General features: G+C 37.9%; 1 protein-coding gene across 1 annotated transcript in view; it reads left to right on the top strand.

Moving 5' to 3' along the window:
* The window catches only part of Rpn8 (regulatory particle non-ATPase 8), a 53,859-nt gene that overhangs the window by 13,037 nt on the left and 13,214 nt on the right, over positions 1-27,608 (top strand). The window contains exons 3-4 of the mRNA XM_067151477.2: positions 4,266-4,444; positions 26,972-27,175. Coding sequence (XP_067007578.1) covers positions 4,266-4,444; positions 26,972-27,175 — 383 coding nt within the window. The remainder of the gene's footprint in view (positions 1-4,265; positions 4,445-26,971; positions 27,176-27,608) is intronic.

Genomic DNA, 27,608 nt, shown 5'->3' with positions numbered 1-27,608 from the left:
TTTATTAAGATAGGATCACTAATAATGTAAATATTCGAAAATTAAATTCAAGACCTTCCCCTAAACTACCATTTCTGTCTGTGTGAATAAAATTATTTATAGCTTAAATTGTAGTGACTTATTCCCGACTATGCATACCGATTTTCATTAAATTCTCTTTAGCCGTTTTCTAGTGATGAGTGTACAGACACAGAAATTACGGAAAAGTAAAAAGTGCATTTCCTAGTTACTTTGGACATGACCGATACAGAAATATCATTCTTTTCAAATTCTGAGTAATGTACAGACAAAACTCTTATTTTATATATATAGATATTCATATCCTTGACTAGTTAATTTTATGATTCTCATGGCTGAAGATGACCTCTTTGGACATTGAAACTAGTACCATAATGTTTTATGCATTTACGTCTATATATATAAAAGTGAAACTATATGCGTATGTCTCAAGTGGACTCCAAAACTACTGGACTGATTTCACTGAAGATTTCACAATTTATTCTTATTACTTCTGAGATGGTTTAGGAAGTGATTTGAACAAAATTTGATAAGTAGTTTTTATGAATAATTTCATATAATTAATTTAATTGCAAAGCTACACCAAGATTGGATCGACTTCAGATTGTCGCTAGGCAACAGCAACGTCCATTGTATCATTATAGTCTGGTAAGAAATGCTATGTATAGAATGGTGGGAACATGCTGCCATGTTTTATAAAGTACTTTTCTTGCTAGGAGGTTCATGACCGTGCCTGTTATTTGGAAATAGCAATCTAACATGCTGTGATCGAGATGTACTTTCTTGTCATAGGACCAACTTTGGTAGGTCTGCCAAGTTTGAAGACTGTAGCTGTGCATTAGATGTGAAGAAACATTTAAGAAATTGTGAAAAATGTAGAATATCGACAGTGGAACGACACGAGTTATTGCCCACTCCCAATGAAGAGAACCTGGGGGTTTGGAGGCGGAGCTTCCAACAAGCAAAGGCAAGTAAAATGGAAGTATGTAGGCTATGAGTATAAATTCCACATCTTCTTCTGAACCACTGGAGCAATTTTAACCAAACTTGGTCCACTTACGACTTACTATCTGGAGACAAACACTGTGGGGGTAAGCCACCTCTAGCACCCTTAGGGATGGGGGTGGGTAGAGAGTGGCATGTAAAAATAATCAAATCTATGGTTTTCAGGGTCACTGAGATGAACAGTGACACTCCAGATATCATCGTAAGTCCAAGTTCATCCCCCATCGGCATAGGGGGTGAGAAGGGGTGAAAAAGAAAATGTCCAAAAATGACCAAGATTATGGACATATGTGTGTATGTTCCAGCACAGCTCTCAACCAAACTTGGTTCAAATGTGACTTACTATCTGGAAAAAAAAAAAAAAAAAAAAAAAAAAAAAAAAAGATACTGTGGGGGCATGACACCCCTAGCACCCTTAGGAGAGGGAGTGAAATGTAAAAATAATCTATAACGACCGATATTAGTGTCGAATCCATACTTTTGGGGTCATTGAAATGAACTGTTATATACTCTGGACCTTCATTGTTTAGCCCCCAGTGGCGTAGGGGGTGAGAAGGGGTGATAAAAGAAAGTGTCCAAAAACGACCGAGATAATAGGCTTATGTGTGTATATGTTCCAGCATAGCTGTCAACCAAACTTGGCACACATAATATGACTTACTATTTAATAATAATGTTACTGGCTTTATGTCCCATTAACTACTTCGACTGAGCTCGATAGCTGCAGGCGCTTAAGTGCGGCCAGTGTCCAGTATTTGGGAGATAGTGGGTTTGAACCCCACTGTCGGCAGCCCTGAAGATAGTTTTCCGTGGTTTTCCATTTTCATACCAGGCAAATGCTGGGGCTGTACATTAAATAAGGCCACGGTCACTTCCTTCCCACTCCTAGCCCCTTCCTGTCACATCATCGCCATAAGACCTATCTGTGCCAGTGTGACGTAAAGCACCTTGCAAATAAAACTACTTTTATGATTTTTGGAGATGCTGAGTTTCCAGAATTTAGCCCTTCAGGAGTTCTTTTACTTGCCAGCAAATCTACCAACACGAGGCTGACATATTTGAACACCTTCAGATACCACCGGACTGAGCCAGGATCGAACCTACCAAGTTGGGTCCAGAAGATCAGTGCCTCAATCGAATGAGCCACTCAGCTCGGCGACTTACAATTTGGAAAAATTACTGGGGAGGTAAGACACCCTTAAGGTAGGAAGGGGTAAAATAAAATAATAATACAAAATGACCAAAATTTAGTGTTGAATCCATAGTTTTTGGAGTCACTGATGTGAATAGTGACACTCCGGTTGTTGTTTAAGTCCAAGTTCAGTGCCTATCGGCATGGGGGGGGTGAGAAAGGGTGAAAAAAGAAAAATGTCGAAAATGACTGAGTACGGATGAATGTGTATAGGTTCCTGCACAGCTCTCAACCAAACTTGATACACACATAACTTACTATCAAAAAAATTACTGTAGGAGAAAGAAAACACTTAAGGGAATGGGGTGAAATATAAAAGTTTCCAAAAATGACCGATATTAGTATCGAATCTGTAGTTTTTGGCATGGCTGAGATGAACTGCGACACTCTGGATGCTGTTTAAGTCAAAGTTTATTCCCAGTTGGGATGGGAGTTAGGAGGGGTGAAAAAGAATGTTGAAAATGACTGAGATTAGGGATGTATGTGTGCATGTTCCAGCATAGCAAATATGGTACACAAATGACTTACTATTTGGGAAAGAAAACTTTGGGATAAGATACCCGTACAGGCAGGGGTGGAAAGGGGGGTGAAATATAGAAATAACAGGGAACGGTCCTTATTAATGTAGAATCCATAGTTTCCGGGGTCAGTGAGATAAATACTGGCAATCCGGTTGTCATTTAAGTCCAAGTTCAGTGTTCATCGGCATGGGGAGAGAATTTCCAAAATTACTGAGATTACGGATGTATTTGTGTATGATCCGGAATAGCTCTCAACTAAACTTGGCACACATATGACTTACTATCTGAAAAATTACTGTGGGAGTAAAACACACTAAGCATCCCTAGGGGAGGGGTGAAATATTAAAATAATCAAAAGTGATGGATATTAATGTCGAATCCATACTTTTCGAGGTCTTGAATTGAATTGTGATATTCTGGATGTCATTTAAGTCATACATCAGCTGCAGTGGGAATGGAGGTTGAGAAGGGGTGAAAAAGAATGTAAGAATAACTGAGATTACAGATGTATGTGGGTATGTTCTGGTATACCTTTTAACCAAACTTGGTTCACTTATGACATAGGAGCGCGCAGCTGTGAGCTTGCATCCGGGAGATAGTGCGTTCGAATCCCACTGTCGGCAGCCCTGAAGATGGTTTTCTGTGGTTTCCCATTTTCACACCAGGCAAATGCTGGGGCTGTACCTTAAGGCCTCGGCCGCTTCCTTCCTCTTCCTAGGCCCTTCCTATCCCATCGTCGCCGTAAGACCTATCTGTGTTGGTGCGACGTAAAGCAGAATAGCAACCAAAAAAAAAAAACCACACTTATGACACTATCTGGGCACACCAAGCAAGTTGGCCGTGTGGTTAGGGGTGCGCATCTGTGAGCTTGCATTCAGGAGATAGTGGGTTCGAACCCCACTGTCGGCAGTTCTGAAGATGGTTTTCCGTGGTTTTCCATTTTCACACCAGGCAAATGGTGGGGCTGTACCTTAATTATGGCCACGGCTGCTTCCTTCTCACTCTTAGCCCTTTTCTATCCCATCGTTGCCACAGGACCTATCTGTGTCTGTGCAACGTAAAACAAGTTGTAAACATATTTGTTTTTGTTTCATAATTTATAAAATACTGTTGTATGATACAGTATAATATTAATTACAATGGCAGCTTTTCAGTGGGTCTTCTGAAATATTTCAGCATCATTGATCATAAGAATTCCATAGGATGGTATTAATTTTATCCAACATTTTATAGCACAATCTTTATTTAAGGTACTATTTGTGTTTTTGCTGTTTTGTTGTAGCAATTTTTCAACAAAGTTTTGATGAAAGAGTTTTTAGATTTTTCTGATAATGGTCAGCAATTTTAAAAGCTATATGAAATAAATTTTACTTGTGAACTTTCAAGTTTTAAGTTAATATTTATGAACTTCTATATCTTTCAAAGTGAATATTATATAATATACTTTGTAATGTGTGTTATGGAGTATTATCCATATTCTTTCTTTTAATTGATTTAGTTATGCTAATGTTTATGTTGTTCATACACAGCTCGAGAAAAGATCGTAGGCTGGTATCACACGGGCCCAAAGTTGCACCAAAATGATGTTGCAATCAATGAGTTAATTCGTCGTTACTGTTCAAATTCAGTTTTGGTTATTATTGATGCTAAGCCAAAAGACCTGGGCCTTCCTACTGAGGCTTATCGTGCAGTGGAGGAAGTACATGATGTAAGTTTTGATTTGATGCATATTCTGTTCTTTTGATAAATGCACTCATACCTACATCTCTTCTAGTAAAGTTGCTGTTTATTTGGATTGTTATTATTTTTTAATACATTTCTCTAATAAATTTCTTTGCTGAAAAGGAAGTTCCCTGCACCTGTTGGAGAAGGATATTTGTTCTGAACAATTTGGGAATTCTTTTAGATACTACTGTATCACACAAGACATACATACACTAATGCCTATACACAGAAATATGATAAAATATCTATGAGGCATGTTTTTTAAGTACCACTAAGTACCATTTTGATATAGGAAAAAAGTAATGCATTTTTTAAACAATAATTTTTACATGTAATCTTGTACCTTTTACTACTTCTCGATGTAAGTTCTAAGCATAGTAAGGTGCTTATCATATTGTGAAACCAGCTTCTGAATTCAACTCTTGTAGAAATATGCCACTTGATGTGCCAAGCACTGCAGCACTGTAATTTTTAGGTCATTGTCATGGTGCTGACCTCCTAAATGCTTTTTCAAGTGCAGGAAGAAATGGCAGTCACTAGGCGCTAGGTCAGGGCTATAAGAAGGATGATCAAATTGTTCTTTACCAAATGAAGCGATGAGGTCACAGGTTCAATTAGCCGTGTAAGGTCATGCATTGTCATAAAGCAAAAGAATCCCCCTTGAGCATGCCACGCCATTCGTTTCGGATTGTATGGCGGAGTTTATGTAGGATGTCACAATAAATCTTGACATTTATTGTGTCACCCCGGTGCAAAAATCCACAAGCATCACACCCTGCCCATTCTAAAACACAGTGCACATGAATTTGTGAGCTGAAATTGTTTGCTTGCACTTAACTTTCTTGGGTAATGTTGAGTGTCTCCATTCCATGGATCACTGTTTTGATTCCAGCATAACATAAGCCATCCATGTTTCTTCGCCGGTGACAATTGGGCTTAGGAATGCATCACCTTCAGTACTGTACTGCTCAAGAAAAGTCAAAACACTGCGTACGCGCTTGGTTTTACACATCTGTCGGCAGCCTTGGTACCCAATGCAAGCGTAACTTGTCCTGCCACAATTTCGTAAAGAGCCCTCCTTGAAATTTCAGGCAGCTCATAACTTGGTGATGAAATTGTAATGTGTCAGTTTTCTCGAATCTTTGCATCAACTTTCTTCATCGAGTCTTCAGGAATGACTACTTTTCTTGTTGTAGACATTAGTACGGCTTTCTTTAAATGCTCTAACCCATTTTCTTGCCATTCCTTTGCTCATAGTGTGTTCTACATACACTTCACTAATCTGCTGATGAATTTCAACGGCTTTCACGTCTTTTGCATTTAGAAAGCAAATCACAGTGCATACTTCACACTTGGCAGGACCGTTAATTGTCAGAGGCATTTTCAGTTCACACAAACAAACTCTTACCGTATATAAAATTTATTAATTTTCAAAAGTATCCTTCTGCTCAATACAATATATTATTGTTGCACTTCAAATCTATACATGTTTTGACCCTATACCTAAGGCCATCTTCAGTAAAAACAAAAGATTATAATACTAAAACATGTTCATAACATTTGGTGACTAAATGAAAATGTTAAAATTATGTTGAGAAATTACACATTAATGAGACAAAATTGATATGTATCTTGAGAACGGTACTGTGGTGCAGGTTTGTGAGGCCGTCACAACGGTTTTCACACTCCTACTTTGATTACATTAGTTAATTAAGTCCATGTACACTTCTACAAATAATAATGGAAATACTCATGATCTAAATTGTAATTTTATGAGGATTTTATTTTGTTGTAAAACCATGTACATACTGTAGTTGACACATGACACATACCTACAGTATGAGAAGCAGAGATAAAGCAACTGTTCAGACTACCTCACACAAGCAACACAACAGGACCTCCTCCTAACGTCTAAAGGACTTCAACACACCCACCAGCCACACACTACATCCAGAATCCAGTGAACTGCTCTTCAACCTTACACTGAATAACCTCAAAAAATCTCCACAACAAAACAACATACAACAAGCTTTTGGGTGGTTAGGCCGTGTGCATAATGCAGAGTTTCGTCCAGACGTGCCATTTGGACTCATCAGCTGGAATGGCACGCCCCTCCAGGACTCTGCATAGCAGAGGCAGACCAAACTGTGTGGCCCCGCCGAGTTAGCAAATCAAGTTTGCTAACCTGCTAAAGGAGAAAAGATTTCTCCGTTCAAAAAAATGCTCCCCCATGTTGTATCTCCAATGGGGGAGCATTTTTTTGAACGGAGAAATCTTTTCTCCTTTAGCAGGTTAGCAAACTTGATTTGCTAACTCGGCGGGGCCACACAGTTTGGTCTGCCTCTGCTATGCAGAGTCCTGGAGGGGCGTGCCATTCCAGCTGATGAGTCCAAATGGCACGTCTGGACGAAACTCTGCATTATGCACACGGCCTAACCACCCAAAAGCTGGTTCTATTGCTGTGATTATAAGATCTGCGGCCGTGAAAGCCTTTTTTGATTTTTGAACATACAACAAGTTTATACGGTCATGTATTAATACGTTATCTAACAAATCTTGATCAAACTCTCTTAACAGCATTCTTGCCATTCCACTATAAGGCACCTAAATATTGATGCTCATTCTTCTAAGAAGTGATGCTGATCTATAGAACATTTAGACTCCTCCCCCCCCCCCAAAAAAAAAAATATATAAGCTGAACATGTTTCAGTGTCCTACAAATATAAAAAGAATATTTAAATGCTATGACTTCAATAGACTACAATGCCATCCCAGTATCAGCATTTTCTCCATATGACAGGATATGAGTAAGACATCCCATTGAAACTTCAAGACAAGTTCGACCAGTTCAGTTCCAAAATGTACCATAAGTTTGAATATATTATGTAATTGTGTAAAAATAGTTTTTAAGAATAGTTCTAGCACATGTTAATCTCCAATAAGTTGTAAAAATGTACAGATGATTAATCCCAATTGCATCAAGCCGTTCTCATTACAGACATTATGAAAGTTAACAGTCAATATATTTCCATTAAATGTGAACAAGAGTAGAATGTCACATTAGAACTTTAAAACATGGATGGCTTGATCACTCCTTTGCACTGTTATATAAATAATATTGACTATGATTAATCCTAAAATAGCATCCACTCAGAGCTCTGACTTGGAGATAGAATTAATGGCTGATGATGCCTGCAATGCCAGGCGAAACATGTACCATACTCAAACTTAATGTAATGACATTGTTATAGTCATAAAGATTCAACCAGTATTGAATAGGTGGTTTCAATAAATTAATGTTTAACATTTAATAATTTAATCATTCCTGGTTGGCAGCATTTCACCCCCGTGTGCTAGGTTGGGCTCATCAGTTGGTACCTAGCACACCTACCAAGACGCATGGCTAGTGCATACCGTGGAGGCCACTGCGTAAGCTAATTGGAGCCACCGGGACAAATATTTCAGATTCCCTATGGGAATCAACATCTATATCATTTGATGGCCAAGCAGGCATCAATTTTTGGTAGTGAGACAAAGTCTCTCATGGTGCATTGGCACTGCTGGTGGCTCCAATTAGCTTACGCAGTGGCTTCCACGGTATGCACTAGCCATGCGTCTTGGTAGGTGTGCTAGGTACTAACTGATGAGCCCAACCTAGCACACGGGGGCGAAATGCTGGCAACGAGGAGTGAGTTAGCTGGAAAATTTATAATGTCCAATAACGGACCATTCATATAGGTATTATAAATTTACTCATTCGGGACAAATATTTCAGATTTCGTATGAGAATCAACATCTATATCAAATGCATATAGCGCCGCAAATGTATTTCAGATAGCAGTGACAGTAGCTACATTTAAATATTTCAAGATACTTTAGTGACAGTAGTTACCATACATTTAAACAGTTTAAGATACTTGGGTGAGGTTAGTCTGGATCGCTGCCTTCTTCAAATGGACCCCAACATTTCATTCCACATTTTCTCTTAGAATGTAGATGATGACAGTGAAGTAGGTGACTAATGACCAAGTATTTAACATTGTATGATTTGTATCTGGGTATTCATTTGTTTATTGTGTGTGTTTAATAACATTGTAAAAAAAAAAAAAAAAAAAAAAAAAAAAAGTAGTACCCCTCTACCAGTCCCCCTCAGCAGCAACTGCTGCTGCTTCCAACGGTCACACATATCATTAAAAATTTTTTTTTTATTATTGCTATTTGCTTCACTCTGCCTGCTGTTATTTCTTGATGGATACAGTACTTTTGCATCCATCTCTTGGCACAGGCCAGAGTAAAGTGTAGCTTCCACTGAAGTCCCAGTCAACATCCATGGCTGTGACAATATGGAAGTTGCTGGGGTATGGGTAGTGCTGAGTAATGACATTCAGAGCATGACTAGTGCATCTGAGTGTTATGAAAGGTGCTGGTCATAGGGTCAGTCGTGCTGCAATAGTACTTTCTGATCCAGTGAGGAAAGCAATGGCAAACTACCTCACTCCTCATCTTGCCTAGTATGCCTCATTTTGGTGCTGCCATTGGTTTTTGGGGTTTCCTTATAACCGCATAACCTTGTATGGTGCTATTTGAGGATCCAACCAGCCTCTGGGCTGATGACCTAACAGACAGACATTTGCTTCACGTGGCACAGACACAGATATGTCTTACGGCAGCGATGCGATAGGAAAGGCCTAGAAATTGGATGGAAGCAGCCGTGACCTTAATTAAGGTACAGCCCCGGCATTTGCCTGGTGTGAAAATGGGAAACCACGGAAAACCATCTTCAGGGCTGCCAACAGTGGGGCTTGAACCCACTATCTCTCGATTACTGGATACTGGCCGCACTTAAGCGACTGCAGCTATCGAGTTATTATTTATAAGTTTCATATTCCGTATTGATTGGATTCAATGTAATAGATAAGAAAAATGTTCCACCGATCAATACATTTATTGTGGATGAATTACTACACTAGTACCGGTTTCGACCTATCTTGGCCATCATCAGCTAGCACACAAATTTACAGTCATTAGATGAATTACAAAGAAGTTACTTAAGAGCATTCGGATGTTTGATAAAAAATGGAAGTAAAATATATTGCAGTATGTTGCGTTAAAATGGCTCTAATTAAAAGTAGTGATGGTTAGAATAAACTAAAACCTATTGATTGAGCATGGACATGAGTACATAAACACATTAAAATATATATGCCACATCATAAGACACTAAAAATATATAGCACATTAAACACATTAAAACATGGTATATTTTAAAAACATCTATTAAAATTTGAGTTCATGTTGCGTTGCATTCATCCTTCAATCCTCTTGTAGTTCTTGTGTTGATTAAGTTGAATATCGAGAATGTTCTATAGTTGGTATACTTTGCATTGATATGTTATGAGAACTCTTGTCAGTAAAAATTTGAAAATTGAGTTGATGTAGCAAGATAGGTTTTAATATCAGAGTAGTTGGTGGTGACACTTCTCTCGTCTATGTACGTTATATGGTCGTTATCTGTAAAGAAAAGCTAATATGAGTATCGCGTATGTATGAAGGAATGCCTGGATGTATGTGTGTAATGAAAAATGTACTTACTGTTGTTGCTGTGGAGGTTGTGTACCGATACGTTTGGATATTTGTTGTGCTCTGCTGCGAGTACGTCTGGGGCTCATGTGAGCTGTGTGGATGGATGTTGGTGGAGGGGATGGAGGAGTGGCTATTGTGAAGGTAGGGGCGGGGTTAGGTTTGTGATTCGTTGGTTTGTTATGACGTGTGTTTACTAATTTGAGATAGTCGTTTTTTATTGCAGGAATGACTTTGTCAAAAATGATACTGGTTTTCTCTGTAATGTCGTTAATGTTATGATTGGGGTTAGCGTATTGATCCAAAGTAATAAAGAAATCTTCGGTTATGTTGAGCAGGGGGCGCTTAGAGTTTATGTTTAATATCATCATGTCATTATTGATGTCTGTGAAGTTGTGCTTAGACTCTTCTACATGTTGGCCTATTGATGAGAAATGGTTGTGCTTTACTGCATTTACATGTTCATTATAACGGACGGTGAAGTTTCTACCTGTACGTCCAATGTAGCTTGTGTCACAGTTGTTACACTTGATGCGGTAGACACCTGATTGGTTGTACTTATTATTATTATTATTGACTGTTTTGGTGTTGTGTATAGTGTTGGTGCTGTTGTGTGTGGTTTTGAATGCTATTTTCAGGTTGTGCTTCTTAAAGATATTAGTTATAGTATATATATTGGTGTTGTTGAAGGTAAATAGAATAGAATGTACTCATGTCCATGCTCAATCAATAGGTTTTAGTTTATTCTAACCATCACTACTTTTAATTAGAGCCATTTTAACGCAACATACTGCAATATATTTTACTTCCATTTTTTATCAGACATCCGGATGCTCTTAAGTAACTTCTTTGTAATTCATCTAATGACTGTAAATTTGTGTGCTAGCTGATGATGGCCAAGATAGGTCGAAACCGGTACTAGTGTAGTAATTCATCCACAATAAATGTATTGATCGGTGGAACATTTTTCTTATCTATTACATGCAGCTATCGAGCTCGGTCATTAATAACTCGCTCATGACTGGAGTCTTTCTTTCGAATTTGAAACGTGCAATCATCCGACCTTTCCCTAAAAACAACCCCAACAGTCCTGAAGATTATCGTCCGGTTAGTATCTTTCCTATATTAGGAAAAATGTTGGAGAAATAGTACATGAGCAAATGACTGAATATGTTATACATTACAACTTACTTGACAAATGTCAATCGGGGTTCAGACAAAACTATAGTACTACCACAGCATTAGTTAAAGTGACAAATGACATGCAACTAGCGATCGACTGTGTAGATAGAGACATATTACTCGCTAAACTCAAGACGCTTACATTTTCTTACAGCACTTCAACCTGGGTACAATCTTATCTTGGTGGTCGTCAGCAGCATGCACCAGTGGGAAACGATACATCTTTATGGCAAACTACTAAGGTGGCGTGGCACAGGTTGGAGTATTGTCAGCCCTTCTGTTCTCATTATACATGAACGACTTATCCGAGATGCTGACCAATTGTAAATATCACCTGTATGCAGATGATATTCAATTATGCATTCACACAAAGCCTAATGACTTAAACAATTCAATCACTAAGTTAAATGAAGACTTAGCAAATGTTAATGACTGGACTAACAGACATGGCCTGAAAGTGAACCCATCAAAATCACAGGCCATCATAATTGGTACATATAAATCTCATGCAAAAGTACAAAACACATCTACAGTGTTACGCTCAGTGGAATACCAGTAACATTTAGCGATCATGTAAAGAAACTTTGTATTTGATAAATATTTAAGTTGGTCGGAACATATCACAAAAATTTGTCAAAAAGTATTCTATTCATTACATTCTGCAAAAAGGGCGAGGGACTTCCTTCCAAGAAGCAAGGGAAAATTATTAGTTCAGGGTCTAATATTTTCAGTATTTGACTACGGAGATGTAGTTTGTAATAGTATGAGCAAAACACTTTCAGGTCGACTACAGCGAACCTACAGTGGTTATGCTCGATTTGTATTAAATATCCCAATCCAAACTCATATTAGCCCTTTCCTCTCTCACCTGTCATGGCTAAGATTGACTGAACGACAGAAATGCCATGCTGTTTCCCTTCTCCACAGTATTCTGCAAACAGCCAAACCAGGCTATCTTAGAACAGACTTTAAATACCTCTCCACTTCCGATAGAGCTCCCTCAAGGCCATCCACATGTTCCCTCTTGTCCATTTCCATTCATCACAGTAACTCATATACAACTCATTCATAACTGTTACCATATGTACCTGGAACTCAATCCCAGCTGAAATTAGAGGCTTAGGCAATCCAAGGCTATTAAAAGGAAATGTTTAATGTGGTACTCAAATCTGTAAAAAGTAGATCTCACTAACGTAAAAAAAAAAGTAATATTTAGTCCGTAATTAACAATAAGGATACAAAATTATAAAGGTTAAGTAAATTAATTTTAGTGATTTTTAGAAATATGTGTAACCAATGATTTTATGTACATTATTCTATAAATTGTATAACAGTGTTGTATAATATGGTTTGGCATAATAGCAGGCTACATAGCCTGAGCCCTGCCATATAAGAAAGGCAATAAACTAAACTAAACTAGGTAAGCAGGGAAACTGTACAGTACGGTGGCTCTGTGCTGCTACCAGCAATCGAAAAACAGAATTTGTATTCGAGTGGGATTATAGAGATATTTGTGTCCTGTGATTAGGATCGAGTAGAGAGAGAGAGAGAGATTGTTGCGTTTCTTGGTATGATATTAATTTCATTGAAATGAATAAAGCTTTTAATACAGAGTGTTTCAAAAAGAATATACGTATTACAAAGTATTATTTTGTCCAAACTATCGATCGCTGCGCCTCGCCTCGGCTATTGGAGAAACGAATACATAGTCTAGTTTATATTAATAGTCGCTAGATGTCGGTTATCTTCTGTTTTGCTTGGTAACCGTCATATGTTTAAAATGGCTACTCCGCAGTAGAAATCATTTTGTGTTCTCGAGTTAGCGGAGTACAATTCCGTGATTACCGTGCAAAGATGTTTCAGGTTGAGGTACCAAATTGATCCTCTGAATGGGTGGAACATTCGCAGATGATATAGATAGTTTGTAGATACAGGATATGTGTGTAAAAGAGAGAGTCCTGGCCGCCCTCGTGTTCCTAAAGAAAATGTTGCACGAATTGAAATTGCTTTCCAGCGTAGTCCTTCAAAATCAACTCATCTGCCAGTCTGGAGTTACAACTGTCTACAACAACAATTTGGCGTGTTTTGAGACGTCAGTTGGTTATGAAGCCATACAAGTTTCAGCTATTATAAGCTCTGCGTCCTGATGACAAACGTAAATGTGTGGCATTTTGTAATGAGATTCTTGAGGCTGTTGACAATGATAACACTTTCGCACAACGCATCGTGTTCAGTGATGAAGCGCCTTTCCATGTTAGTAGTCAGGTGAACAAACACAGTGTTCGAATTTGGGGCATACAGAACCCACATGCAGTCATTGAACATGTAAGAGATTCGCCCATCAATGTGTTTTGTGCGATATACCGATCATCTGTTTACGGCCCATTCTTCTTTGATGGAAACACGGTTAACGGTTAGCAGTATTTCGCTATGTTACAAAACTGGTTGTTTTCGAGGCTGCACAAAGATAACTTCATTTTTCAACAAGACGGTGCACCCCCTCACTGGAGTTGCCAAATGTGTGAATATCTGATTGAAACTCTACCGAACCGTTGGATCGGTCATCAAGGAGTTGGCAACATAGCATGTCTCTGCTGGGCTCCACAGTCACCGGATTTGACACCCCGTGACTTCTTCCTGTGGGGTTTCGTTAAAGACAAAGTTTATGTACTACCACTCCACAGAACCTGGAAGAGTTGAAGAACCGGATCCGTACTGCCATAACATCAGTGACGAAGGAGATGCTTGCCCAAGTATGGGAGGAATGTGAGTATCGATGTGATATTGTTCGTGTCGCTGATGGAGGGCATATTGAACATCTGTAATCTGAACTTGAGAGGTTCGTAAATATGTGTGTAAAGTTTCATATTCATATGTTTTACAGTTTTAATAAATATATGCATTCGAAATATGTATATTCTTTTTGAAACACCGTGTACTTATGAAGGTGGAAAACTTGGATATATTAAAAATAAGCACAAGTAAAATGTCCATGTCTTGAATGTTGAAAACTTTTATCACTCAAAAACAGATAATGGTAAAATCAATCATCAAACCTCAGTTTTGAAACACTGCATTGATATGCGAGTTCTTTTGTACTGGATTTTGAATTACTATTAGTAATGATGTGTTCAAAAGCTTTCTTGGAGTACATAAGAAAACCTTTATTTATGTACGGGGAACATGTTATACTGTAGAATGCAAACTTGTAAAAAGCTGTCAATATGGTTATAAGTTGACCAGTGAGTATGTGTTGTAGATTAATGAAGTGTTTGTAATATAGAGAAAAGAAAAAAGAAAGTATTAGAATATTAATGGAAAAGAGAAGAACAAGTGTTATAATAAATTAGAAAATAACACTTGTTCCCCATTGCCCAGTCAACTGACGAGCTCCTTACTGTGAATCAGTGCAAACTAAGAATTTTTTTACTTGGTTATGTGATCTAATGCTACTGGAGGGAGGGGAAAGGGAGGGAAGTAAAGGAGAAGGAAGGGGAAGGTAGGGCATTGCTTCTTTGTGGGTGGGACCAGGTGTTGTGAGGTATGAATTAACAAATGAAGGGAGTAATTATTTCATATAATGAATTGATTTTTTCATTATTTTTTCTTTTTTTAACAGTTGCTTTACGTTGCACCATCTTATGGCAACGATGTTATAGGAAAGGGCTAGGAGTGGGAAGGAAGCGGCCATGGCCTTAATTAAGGTACAGCCCCACCATTTGCCTGGTGTTAAAATGAGAAGCACAAACAAATGTAAATACTGATGAATTATTATTATTATTATTATTATTATTATTATTATTATTATTATTATTATTTCGTATGGCAAAACAAGGATACATTATAAGTTCATATAAATACACATTTCTTAAATAAGTATGTGATTTACAAGTCAGCATTCAAAACTTAATGTCCAGACTTTTCAGCCAGTCCACTGCTTCTGTAGAGGCACTTTGTAATTCTTTAATGGATCCATTGAATCTTCTTTTTGGGCAGTCCATAACAACGTGCTGGATGGTCTGAGGCACATTATCACAGTCGCAGAATGGGCCTTCAGATTTTCCCCACTTGTGAAGCCAGAATTTACACCTTCCACGGTTTGTTCTGATTCTGTTTAGAAATGTCCATTCCCTTCTCAGTAAGTTGAAACCAGGAGGAGCTCTACAAGGATGGTGGATTAAACCCAGGTTGTCAGGATTTGAAGAGGTCCATTCTTCGTGCCAGATCTCATCAGCATCAAAATGTGTTTCCAGGAGCTTCTCGCCTAACTTCCATGATGGGTTTCTGGACTTTAATCTCTTCGGTTTCTGAGGGTTGCAGTCCTGATGTAAGGGCAGGGGAGGGTTACTGCGACATTTCTACCATTCTCTTACTAGAGCCAGTTCTCTTCGTATATAAGGGGGATGGATGTTGGATAAAACGGGTAACCATTTTAGGGGTGTCGATTTGATGGTGCCTGATATTGTCCTCATGGTTGTGTATCAACTTTTGAAGTATATACACTGTTAAGCCACACAGGGCAGCAGTATTCTGCAACTGGATAGATCAAGGCAAGAGCTGATGTTCGTAGTACTATCGCATTTGCTCCCCATCCTGTTCCACTGAGCTTGTGTAATATGTTGTTCCTTGTTTTTATCTTGCTGCAGTGTGAGAGAGATGTTGCTTATATGAAAGTGTCCGATCCATTGTGCCGCCCAGATACTTTGAATATGGGTTATACTTAAGTTTTTGGCCTTTGAATTCGACTTGAGGTACATAGTTGGCTTTTTGGTTGTCTATGTGGAAGCAGCTTACTTCAGTTTTGTTCAAGTTAGGTTTGAGTCGCCAAGTACTGAAATATTTGTTCAGGTTATGGAGATCCTTTGTGAGTGTAATTTCTGCTGTTTTGAAGTCACTCGATTGGGCAGCCAGAGCTATGTCATCTGCATATATGAATTTCCTGGAAGTAGTTTCTGGAAGATCTGCAGTATAGATGCTGAATAGTAGAGGAGCAAGAACTGATCCCTGGGGTAAACCATCGTTTAGTATATAGGGCTTACTCTTATTGCCGTTTAAGGCCCGGTTGTATAAAGACATCTGACTGGAGATCAATTAAGAACTTAGTTCTGAAAATGAACTGAGATTACGACTTCATCGCGTTGTATAAAACTGAACTCGGTTTACACATGTGTAGTTCAAATGTAATCGGAGTTCAAAAAATTGGACGTGGCAACACCGCAAAACAAATGAAATACGAAATAGCTCGGCCCGTTGGATAATACTTAAATAGTGGGATTGACCTGGCTGTGACTGTCAACAAATGAAATACGAAATTGCCGTGACTGTCGAAGAAGGAGAAGAAGATAATATTGTAATCTCGCGAAGTAAACATGGAAGGAACTTCACACAGAAAGAAAAGGGCTATCTGGTGGATATTGTACTATCAAGGTACAAACATATAATATAAAATAAAAGAACCTATATGGTGACATAAAAGTTGAAAGAGAAAGCCGTTGACTTGTCAATGTTAAAGAGCTCTCCAACAACCATTTGAAAACTTACTGTAGCATAAAACCTAAGAGTTGTTAGGAACATACACATGGGTGACAGGGGATAATTTATTTGACTAGGTTTTTGTAGTGTGTCCCTTAACTTTAGTTCCAGTCGTTCCACAACATCTTTCGATAAACGAAATCTTATTTTGAACATTTCACACAATTCAATAATCGGATTCCGTCTGTACCGAAAGACGCGAGGAGCTCGTTGTAAAATCAACTCTTCATCAGACGAAAAGTCGGAATAATCTGACATCCCTGCTAAAGAAAATATATATGCTTTGTTTTGTAAACTTGAAACATAATAGAAAACTAAGTAAGAACATGTTGGTATAGCAGTAGGCTATTGTTTATATGATATTCACATAACCTCACTTCTGAAAAAATCGAGTGATCTTTAGCATTATTTAACTACTAGCATTCAATATATTTATAACGCACCTCGATATTATTAAGGTACGGTATTCTTACGCATATACGATACAAGGAAACACTTCTCAAGTCTTCAGGTCTAGTTCAATGTTTAATATGAATGATAATGATCTAAGTTCAAGGAGATTAACCGACGAATATTCGGCAGTCAAATCTGAACTTAGATCAAGACGAGATGATCTTAGGTTAGCGTTTATACAACGGAAAATCGAAGTTCAACTTGACTGGCAGCCATTTTTCCTCTTTAAACTCAGATCAAAATTTTTATACAACCGGGCCTAAATGTATTTCGAACGCTCTATTGCATAGCATGTTGTTCAGCAGTGTTGCAAGGTTCTTACAGGGAATGATCTTCAAGAATTTCAAAATCATCCCTTGTCGCCATACGGTGTCATAAGCTGATGTCAAGTCCACAAAAACAGCGATTGTCTTCTTCTTGTCTTGAAATCCGTTCTCAGTGTGGCTGGTGAGTGCGAAGACCTGGTCACAGCAGCTTCGGTTAGGTCGGAATTCTGCTTGTTCAGTTGGTATGCGTTGGAAGGCTGTGGTTGAGATTCTGTTGTAAATCATTCTCTCCATTAACTTGTAGCAAATACTTAAGAGTGCTATTGGTCTATAATCTTCAGGACTATCTCCACTTTTTCTGGGCTTTAGAATGGCAACTATTTTAGTTCTCTTAAGCAAAGATGGAAGCCTACCATTTCTTAAGATGTCATTAAAGAACATAAGTAACCAGTGTAGAGTTCTAGGTCCACAATGTTTCAGGAATTCTGGATATATCCCATCCACTCCTGCTGCTTTGCCTGGTTTTATTTCTTTTAGAGCTGTTGAGATTTCTGCAGTTGTGAATTCCCCTGAGAACTGAGGGGTTGATTCAATTGAGGATAGCCTAGTTTTTAGCTCTTTCTTGAGTTTTTTGATTCATCTTTATTGACATTTTCTGGTATTTTGGACAGTTTGATGATTCTTTTAGCTACATCTACTAGAGATACCTTTGAGCTCTTATTAATATATTCGGGAGTACAACTACCAAGTTTTCTAAGAAGAGTCCATGCTTTTCTGCTTGAGTGTTGGAAATTCATGCTTGCTGTCATTTCCATTTATCTTTTCTGGCAGAATCTAGGCTTTGCAATAGTTCATCAGCGACTTCTGTTCTGTTGCTGATTTGGTATTCTTTGTACAGCTCATCACATCTTCTATTCCATCCGGGGATATATTCTTTTCTAAATCCTCTGGGAATGTGTTTCCTTGCTATGGAGCATGTTAAACTAACAAATTGCTTATAGTTGTCCAGTTTGGGTGGAATCCACTGGATATTGTGATCCAAGTCCTTAGTAAACGCTTCCCAGTTTGCTCTTTCAAAATTCCAGCGAGGTACAGGTGTTGATCTTATTATTGGGACTTCAATGCCAATTTTTAGAAGAATTGGTCTATGATTGGTCGAGGATTTAGCTTCAACTATACTGATGAATGCTTCCATAATAGTGCTAGTGGCTAGCAACTACTGAACATGCGTGCGCTAAACGACAACCGAAGTGCTGAAGTGGTGGCCGTATTTAAAAACGGTACTTGCTTAAAGAAACATGCTTTGTATAACAAGCTTTTTGATAAATATTTGGATAAGGTGGACTGCCTGTGTGACAAAATAATGAGGGTACAGTTAACGATGGAGAGTGTAATGTGGATTTTATTCAAGTCTGTGCACCACAGACTGAAAATAAGGAAGGAGAAATGGATGAATTTCTGGAGACATTGGAAAGATTTATTACCAAGTGGAAATGACAGCAGTGGGTGACTTCAAGGCAATGGTGGGTAGCGACAGAAAAAGAATGGAAGAAATAATGGGACCTTTTGGATAGGGAAAGAGAAATGAGAGAGGAAGTTGGTGGACCAGCACGGAGAGAAATGGGCTAACTGTGGGCAATATGGCATTCAGGAAGAACAGTAAGGAAGATTACAAGATATGGCTGGGGAAACATGAGGACAAAAACATAATAGACTGCTTGCTAGTATAGCCCCTGGCATGTAGCACATACCTTTCTCTTTCTCACCTGTTAATACTGAAGGTAGTCATTTATCGTTATTATCTAACTGTTGGGTTTGATTCAGTGTCTCTAACCTTACAGTTTAGGCACCCTACTTGCCGATATGACGTCTTTAAAAAAAAAAAAAATTAAATGCTTTTTTTTGGGGCATCGACCTATAGAGATCTTTTGCCCTTATTTGCACCTTGTGATATAAACCTGCGTGTAATTGGAATGGAGGAAGTGTAGAGTGTTCAATGTGAGGAAAGGAACGTCCCTCATAACTTATACTTGATACTAAGGTATCCAGAAGTGTAATATTGTTTATCATTGGTTTAGTGTCACTTCTGTTGTTTAAAAGCCCATACTTCTTAGACAAAACGCTGTGCTGTGCATTGTAACGGCATACTGTAATAGTTCAAATTGAGTGTAGGGTTGAGTAGGAATGCTACTCTGTTTACTTGTGTTCATCATAAACCTTATACTGAGCTCTCAGTCAGTCTCTGAAGGCCTCCTTCCATGTATCTTTTCACAGAGTGTAAAAAAAAAAGAATGCGCTGAGCGGACTTTTCCTGGTGTTCGAACAGTACCACTGGACCGAGCCAGTATTGAACCTGCCAATTTGAGCTCCATTGTTGTTTAACACCATCATGGATGACATAATGAAGAATATCAAGAAAACATCTGGTGAACTTAATTCAGTCTGTTTCGCTGATGATGTTATGATCTGCGACGAAACTGAGGAACAGGTACAGTTGAGACTCGATGAGTGGAAGTTTCCAGGAATTCCGTCTCGGGCAAATTGAAATCAGTAGCGATGACAATAAACAGAGAGCAACGACTGGCAAACATCATGCTAAGAAACTAGAAAACAGCTAATGAGGGAACTTAATAGAGTGAAAAAGAAAGCAAAAGGAAATTAGATGAATGGCATACTTCAAGAGGGTAATGACCACAAAGGTAAATGGAGAAAGCTGTGTTCATATATTAGGAATCAAAAGGGAAAAGGAATTCAAATTCCCACAATGGTGGGAGAAGGGGATAAACACTTTTTAACAGATATTGAGAATGCAATACTATTTAGTAGTGAATTCAAAGATTCAGTAGAAGATTGTCAGGAGTTGGAAACCGAAACAGAAGATAGAAAGGTAGAGACACATAAGGAAACAAGAAGCTCTCATTCACAAATGAAGATATTTTCAGAGAAATCTAACTGCTTCAGCAAGAAAAAGCAGCAGGGAGTGATCAAATTACTGAAGAGGTATAAAAGACAATGGGGTGGTACATAGTGTCTTATTTAAAATTTCTCTTTGACTGTGTCATAAATAATAGTGTAATACCAAAGGAATGGAAGGAATATGTAATAATACCAATTTGTAAAGGAAGGTGTGATAAACGGAAACCAGTCAACCTGACCAGTGTTGTTTGTAAAATACCGGAGAGGTTAATATCAAAGTACATCACAGGGGTATGTGAATATAAAAATTGATTCATGAGGAGCCAGTATGGATTTAGAAAGAAATTTTCTTGTGAGGCACAACTGGTGGGATTCAGCAGGACTTATCAGATCAGTTGGATTCAGGCCAGTTGGATTGCATAGCCTTTCCGAAGCATTTGACAGAGTGGAGCATGGAAAATTATTAAAAAACTGGAGGGAATAGGATTGGACATAAGGATTATATGTTGGATAAGAACATTTCTAAATTCAAGAGTTCAGAAAGTCAGAAATTGTGTATCACAAGAAGAGAAAGTTTGTCAGGAAATTGTACAGCGTAGTATAATCAGTCCGTTACTTTTCTTAATATACGTAAACGATTTAGGAAACAATATAACATCAAAAATAAGATTGTATGCAGATGACAATAATTGTTCATAGGGAAATAAATAACATTGAGGATTGTTCAGAATTACAAAAGGACCTTGACAGAAACCAACAATGGATTGAAGAAAATAATATGAAAGTTAATGGAGACAAATCAACTGTTCCAACATTTACAAACAGGAGCTTAAAAACTGAATTTTGAATATACTTTGAATGAGGTGATTTGTTGTTTGTCCAACCCATGTGTCATTCCTCTAGGGGGTTGGATATGAGGTGAGATGAATCTGTCGTGGCGGATTTTTATGATTGGATGCCCTTCCTGACGTACACCTCATTAGAGGAGTTAATGAGGTGAAATGAATGACGTGATATATGATAGTAGGAAGGGAGAGGGTGAAACCTGGTGCTGGCACATAACCTACTCCTGTCGAATAGCACCAAGGGGTCTGCTTAAGGCTTAACGCCTCCATCCGGCGGACGAATCACCATCAACAACATCATATGCCCTCACTTCATATGAGCACTGCGGAGAGGTTTGGAATTTAATCCAGGCTTTTGGCACGCAATCTAGTGGTTAGAGACTGTATACCACCATCCCTCCTACTTTGCCGACCAACATTCTGATGGTGAAATTTTTTTCGACCAACGGGACTCGAACTGGCTAACCACTGTGTTAGACCATTTATACTTCAACAGCATAACGATAATGGCCATCACTTTACAATGGCGAAAAATGAAAGTATCCTCCTATTCAACAACTTGTTTACTCCGTCTAATGACGGAATATATGATGTAATGAACTTGTTTACTCCGTCTAATGACGGAATATATGATGTATTGAATAGGAGGATACTTTCATTTTTCGCCATTGTAAAGTGAAAACCGTCAATACGGAATGATTCTAATATCTTGTAATGGCCATCAAGCGGGCTATACTTTGGATAAGGTAATTGTCCCCAAAGATGGCAAGTGCGAATACTTAGGTGTGAGATTTGAAAGTAATTTGCACTGGAAGGCTCATGCTGATAACATTGTTGGGAAAGCATACAGATCGTTACATGTCAGAATGAGGCAACTTTAAGGATGCAACAAAGAATTAAAGGAGAAAAGTTATTTAAGTATGGTTTGTCCATTGGTGGAATATGCAAACAGTGTTTGGGATCCTCACCAGGAATACCTAATAAAAGAAATAGATGGTGTGCAGAGGAAAGCAGCAAGATTTGTAACAGGGGATTTCAGGAGGAAAGGTAGTGTATCAGAAATGTTAGAGAAACTTGGGTGGGAAACTATAAGTAAGAGAAGGGAGAAAACTAGACTGATAGGATTATATAGAGCCTATACAGGAGGGGAAGGATGGGGAGAAATCCGTGAGAGGCTTCAGTTGGAAAATAATTACATTGGCATAGCTGACCACAAGTATAAAATTGGTAGGGATTTTATCAGGAGTGACTAGGGTAACTTTTCATTCATTGTGAGGAGTTCAACCGCACCATATCATTTTATGGTACGTTTGTCTGTTCTGAAGACTACACGTTTCTAGCAAACTCTTGTATCTGTTGTGAACTGTTACTCTTCCCCATCATGTGTTGTTACCACTACGTAATCTTTCCTTATTCCGGTAGACGGCATCTCATGCATTAGCATAGGTCAAAGCGTTTCTTTTCTGCCCCGTCTTGTTGTGTTATCTTTCTGGTTGGTTGTGTGGGGAGTTTTGACTTGAGAAGATGGAAGCATTGGATTTCCAAGTTGCCTTTGTGGCGTATAAAATATATTTTAACAGATTCAAGATGTCTTTGTACATATCTCGATCTTTCGAGAATGTTAATTGCCTATGTATCTGAGGTAGTTAATCTTTTCTTGATTTTATTATTGCTTCGTTCTGTGCTCACCATGGTTGGGTTGGAAAGGTTTCTCTCATACATGTGTTTCTAATTTATTTGTGTGTTAACTTGCTTTTACACGCTTCTTTCGGTATTTTCCTTTACCGATCCACTATGTTTTGAGAACAGAAGGTGACACAGATTCATGTGTGTGTATGAGATTGTTTGCTGTGTGCCGTCCGAGACCTTTTACTCATGTCGCTTCTTTAACATACCGCTTGAGCTCATGTTCTATTATTTTATCGTGTGTTCTGTATATTTCATGTCCACTGCATTTGTGTGGTATGAATACAAGCTAACAACGCAATTGGCCTGTTTCTGTGTGTTTTGGTGTTGGAAACACTCCGTCTCTCTAAGACGGACCAATTTCTGGTTCGTATTTTCTGTTTGAGCTCGAGAGCGGTTGTTTATTTTATGTGTTGTGTGTTGACGTTCTTATACGTCCCTTTATTCGGCGACCTAACCTCTATAGTCTCTGTGTGAGCGTGGGTGGTTCTGACCCTTGGATCCATGATACCGTTTCTGTCTAATTTACTTATATTTTTTGTTTGTTTGACATTGCCGACATTGGCTTTCTTTACCTATTTTCTCGTTTTATTTGTTTTATTCTTGATGGGACGCCTTTTCATTTTATCTTTGTTATTTGGCGTGATAGTTTTATGAGCTCTGTGTACCCTTCCCTCTTCTCCTGTTTTAAGCTCTTTTACTCAATGATTTTGTATTCTCGGGGGACATGGATTTTTTATTGTTGAGAGCGTTATGTCTTACCTTATGAATTGCAAGGGAGAATGTTATGATAATCTGCTGTTTCTCCCTAAACTTATGGTTGTTTAGACTTGATGTGCATAAAAGAACTACTTTGTACCCACCTGAATTTATGTTCATTTAATGATGGTAGATGCCAAACCCTTGTACCTAACTTTTCATCACGTCTTTTATCAAGGCAAGCGAGTGTGAAGGTGTGATAAACAGTGAACCTTGTGTATTTTGGTTATGGGCCACATATGATTAATATTATCTATTTGATTTTTGGCTCCTTTGTTTTGCTTATGCAACATTTTTTATTTTCTCTTCATAATAAATTTGTTCTTGCTCTTATTCCTGTTATATTTGTATTTCTTTGCATCTGTTATAAGAGACCCAGGTCCAGTTCCTGGTAGTCTTTGCTAGTTTTGACCATATCTACCGCGTTGGGTCTTCGTCGTGTTCTTAGTGTCAGTTCAGGGTGTGAAGGAGTGGAACAGTTTACCAGGTTTTTAAAATTTTTTAAAATGATATTTGTTCGTGGTGTCAACCTCTATAGATCTTTTGCCACTGAACCAGGGGTAGTGTTTGATCCTTTTCCAAAATCTGTACAGATATTCAAGGAAAGAATAAACAGCAACAGAGAAATGAAATGTTGGAGGACATTCGACCTGTGCAAGTTATTGTGTATGAAGAATTTTTGTGAATAAATTAATTACATCCCCTGTTCTATGGAGATTGGACAGCCGAAGTAGGGGACTACCTGTAGGGGTGAAGTATAGTGGGGACTTCGAGGGCCCTGGAACTGCTACGATAGCTGTGAAGGCCCGTCAGGAGTTCTGAAAAATGTAAATCTTATAACATTTGTATAGTGTTATTTGAAGTAATTCCACATACTATATATGAGTTGCTTATATTTGTAAGTACAGAAGATATAATGAATAGAATTTTTTAAATAATATAAATTTATTAAGGATGAGCTGTGTGATTAATAGAAAAATTGTTAGTGTGAATTGTATAATGCCGTTTTTTATGAAAATTTTTCCTCATGTTAATTTAAAATTCAATGCTAGATAATAATGTATGTTTATGTACCGTTTGCCACCGAGGTAGACACCTCTTTTGCATTAAAGTGATTTTGATTTGAAACCTTCCACTGGAAAGTGTGTGTTTGCCTACTTTGACAGTGAAGTTTCTCGGGATGTACTAGCCCCAAAGGAAGTGCCATTGTTATTACAACAGGTCGTCGTATCCATATTGAGGTGTTTTGGACATGTGTTATGGATGGAGCCAACAAGGGCAGCTTATGATGCCCTGGGGAGTCATATGACAGGAAAACGGATGTTGGTTCTAGAACCCACAGCATACCTGCCAACTTTCCCGATTTAGGTGTGAGACTCCCGATTTTCGACATTGTTTCCCGCCTCCCGATTATTCTATTATTTCTCCCGATTGTAGCTTATTTTTTGTTGAACTAGAAAACATTTTTTTTTTCAAATCCCGCCATTTCAACATTGTACGCAAGTGGCCGGAAGTCCTTCGCTCATTGCCGCTTTCAAATTAAATATCGAAGTTTATCAATACGAGAAATGCGCACGAATGTGCGATGTTTATTGAAACCTGAATATCACGACGCGTATTTCGATCGTCAATCTCTCGTTGTCACGTGCTACGTTCGTGTTCGTTCACATCAGTCTAGTCGATTCTAGAGACTAGTCGCTAGGTTTGAAGTTTTTAATAAACTAGTAACAGAATTTCAAAGATAGCGGCTAGTGACTTTTCTGGAGATTTTAGGAGCCATTCGGAGACAATTCTGGCGAATTTAAATTTATTACTATAAAAAAAGTATTGCGGTTCGCATAATCGCGCGGGCGCGTAATGCAATATATTCTATGCACTTGCTAAGTAATGGCATCTACAGTAAATGCATGACTGATTCACACATGTGGAGCATGAGTTCATACTATTTTCGGAAGAATTATCAGAGACCGAACGTTCACTCGCATACTTCCTGTGAGGGACTAGAGATGTGTAATTTTCAACCATGTAGCGTCGTATAGCAACAGTCGTGTTTTCAGACAATAAGTATTATAATATACCATAGTACTCCTGTATTTCGGTTTTGAGCAATTGTATCTCCTGATTCCTCCCGATTTTTCCTGATTTTCATATCCAAATCTACTGATTTTTGGTTTTGCAAAGTTGGCAGGTATGCCACAGGATGGACATCATAAGGATGGATCTTGCATCTAGGGGAAGGACACTAAAGGACGTCATGAATAATTGAATGTACCTCAGAGTGGAAGAGGCTCACCAACAATATTCATAAACTGGAACTGTAAAATTATGACGAATCTGATCTTATCCACTTGTATTTCATTTGGAGACTTCTTAATTTTTTTTTGTCTCTTTGTTAGAACGGTCATTACTGCTTTCTCTTGGTGTCTCAGATTCGGTATCTATGTAACATTCTTTGCATAAGCAATAATATAATGAAAAATTAGAAAATGTCTGGCTTTCATTATTTGCATATCGTTGTTGCCGGGACAAAATCTCCTATTTGATAATATTTTTTGAGATATACTGACACGCAGCACATACATTATGAAGAGCGAGAATGCCGTGACAATATTCACAGAATATTGCACCTTAGATGACAGAACCTTACCGGCCAAAGTTCTAAGCTAAAATATTTCACATAGGAGATTTTGTCCTGGCAGCGACGATATGCTGATCTGATATTTTTTAAGGATACCAATATGTTGGCTTTCAGAATCTTTGCATAATGTTTTCTATGTGCAGGGAGCTTAAAGACACTACTCTCTGAAGTATGTGAATGTTGGTTGTGCTCATATTCTGGTTGTACCTGCACACTAAACTTGTCTCACTGAAACAAGTTATGTTTAGCATTGAGTCAGCTTTTTACATCTGTTACATAACCCTTTTATCAGTGTAGTCTTTGAAAGCCAACAGTAAGAACTTCAAACAAAGGTTGGTTTACAAATTGAGCATGGATATACTGTACTCATATACAAGCTCTGATGAATATTTATTATAATGTAGTAATATTTGAGAAAAACTTTCATCAGCTTATCATTCAAGAGTTCAAAATCTCAAGCAGTTGTATTTTTAACTTATGTGTATTTGTAAAAAATTTGACTTTATTTCCAGTTTTGTTTTTCTGTAGATAGTTAAGGTTACCTTGTAGAGAAGGTAAAGGAAGGCTGCATTATGTTTTAATTTCTTCTATCTAAATTCATTCTACTTTTTCTTAAAGGAAATGTATTAATAAAACTTTGTTCTGTGAATCAGGATGGTTCACCAACATCAAAAACATTTGAGCATGTCCCAAGTGAGATTGGGGCTGAAGAGGCTGAAGAAGTTGGGGTAGAACATCTTTTGCGAGACATCAAAGATACTACAGTGGGCACGCTGTCCCAGAGGATAACCAACCAACTGCTGGGTTTGAAGGGACTGCACTCACAAATTCGTGAAATTAGGAACTATTTGGTTCAGGTGAGAAAATTCTAGAATCTAAATTCAGTCACTAGCAGTATGCTCCCAAAACTGTAAAAGTAGTTAGTAGGATGTAAAACCAATAAGATTATTATATTGCCAACAACAATGCTGTTTTGCCTCTAGATATGGGTACTGTGTATCTTATATTTTATTCAGTATTAGTATTTATTTATGAACAAACAGGCTTTCCGCCCCATAACATGTTCACAAAGCAGTAAGACACAATATTAATAATTATAATAAAAAAAATAAAAAAAAAAATAAAAAAAAAATAAAAAAAAATAATAATAATAAAAATAATAATAAAATAATGATAATAATAATATAATACATAAAAATAAAATAATGATAATAGAGATAATAGGAATAAATAATAACAAAAATGATAACAATTCTGTAGCAGTCCTCGGCTCGAGGATCCAGCAAACTC

This window comes from Anabrus simplex, chromosome 7 (genome assembly GCF_040414725.1).
Source record: "Anabrus simplex isolate iqAnaSimp1 chromosome 7, ASM4041472v1, whole genome shotgun sequence".
In the NCBI taxonomy this organism is placed as follows: domain Eukaryota; kingdom Metazoa; phylum Arthropoda; class Insecta; order Orthoptera; family Tettigoniidae; genus Anabrus; species Anabrus simplex.
Note: the sequence above shows the minus strand (reverse complement) of the source record. Positions and strands in the feature narration are given on the sequence as shown.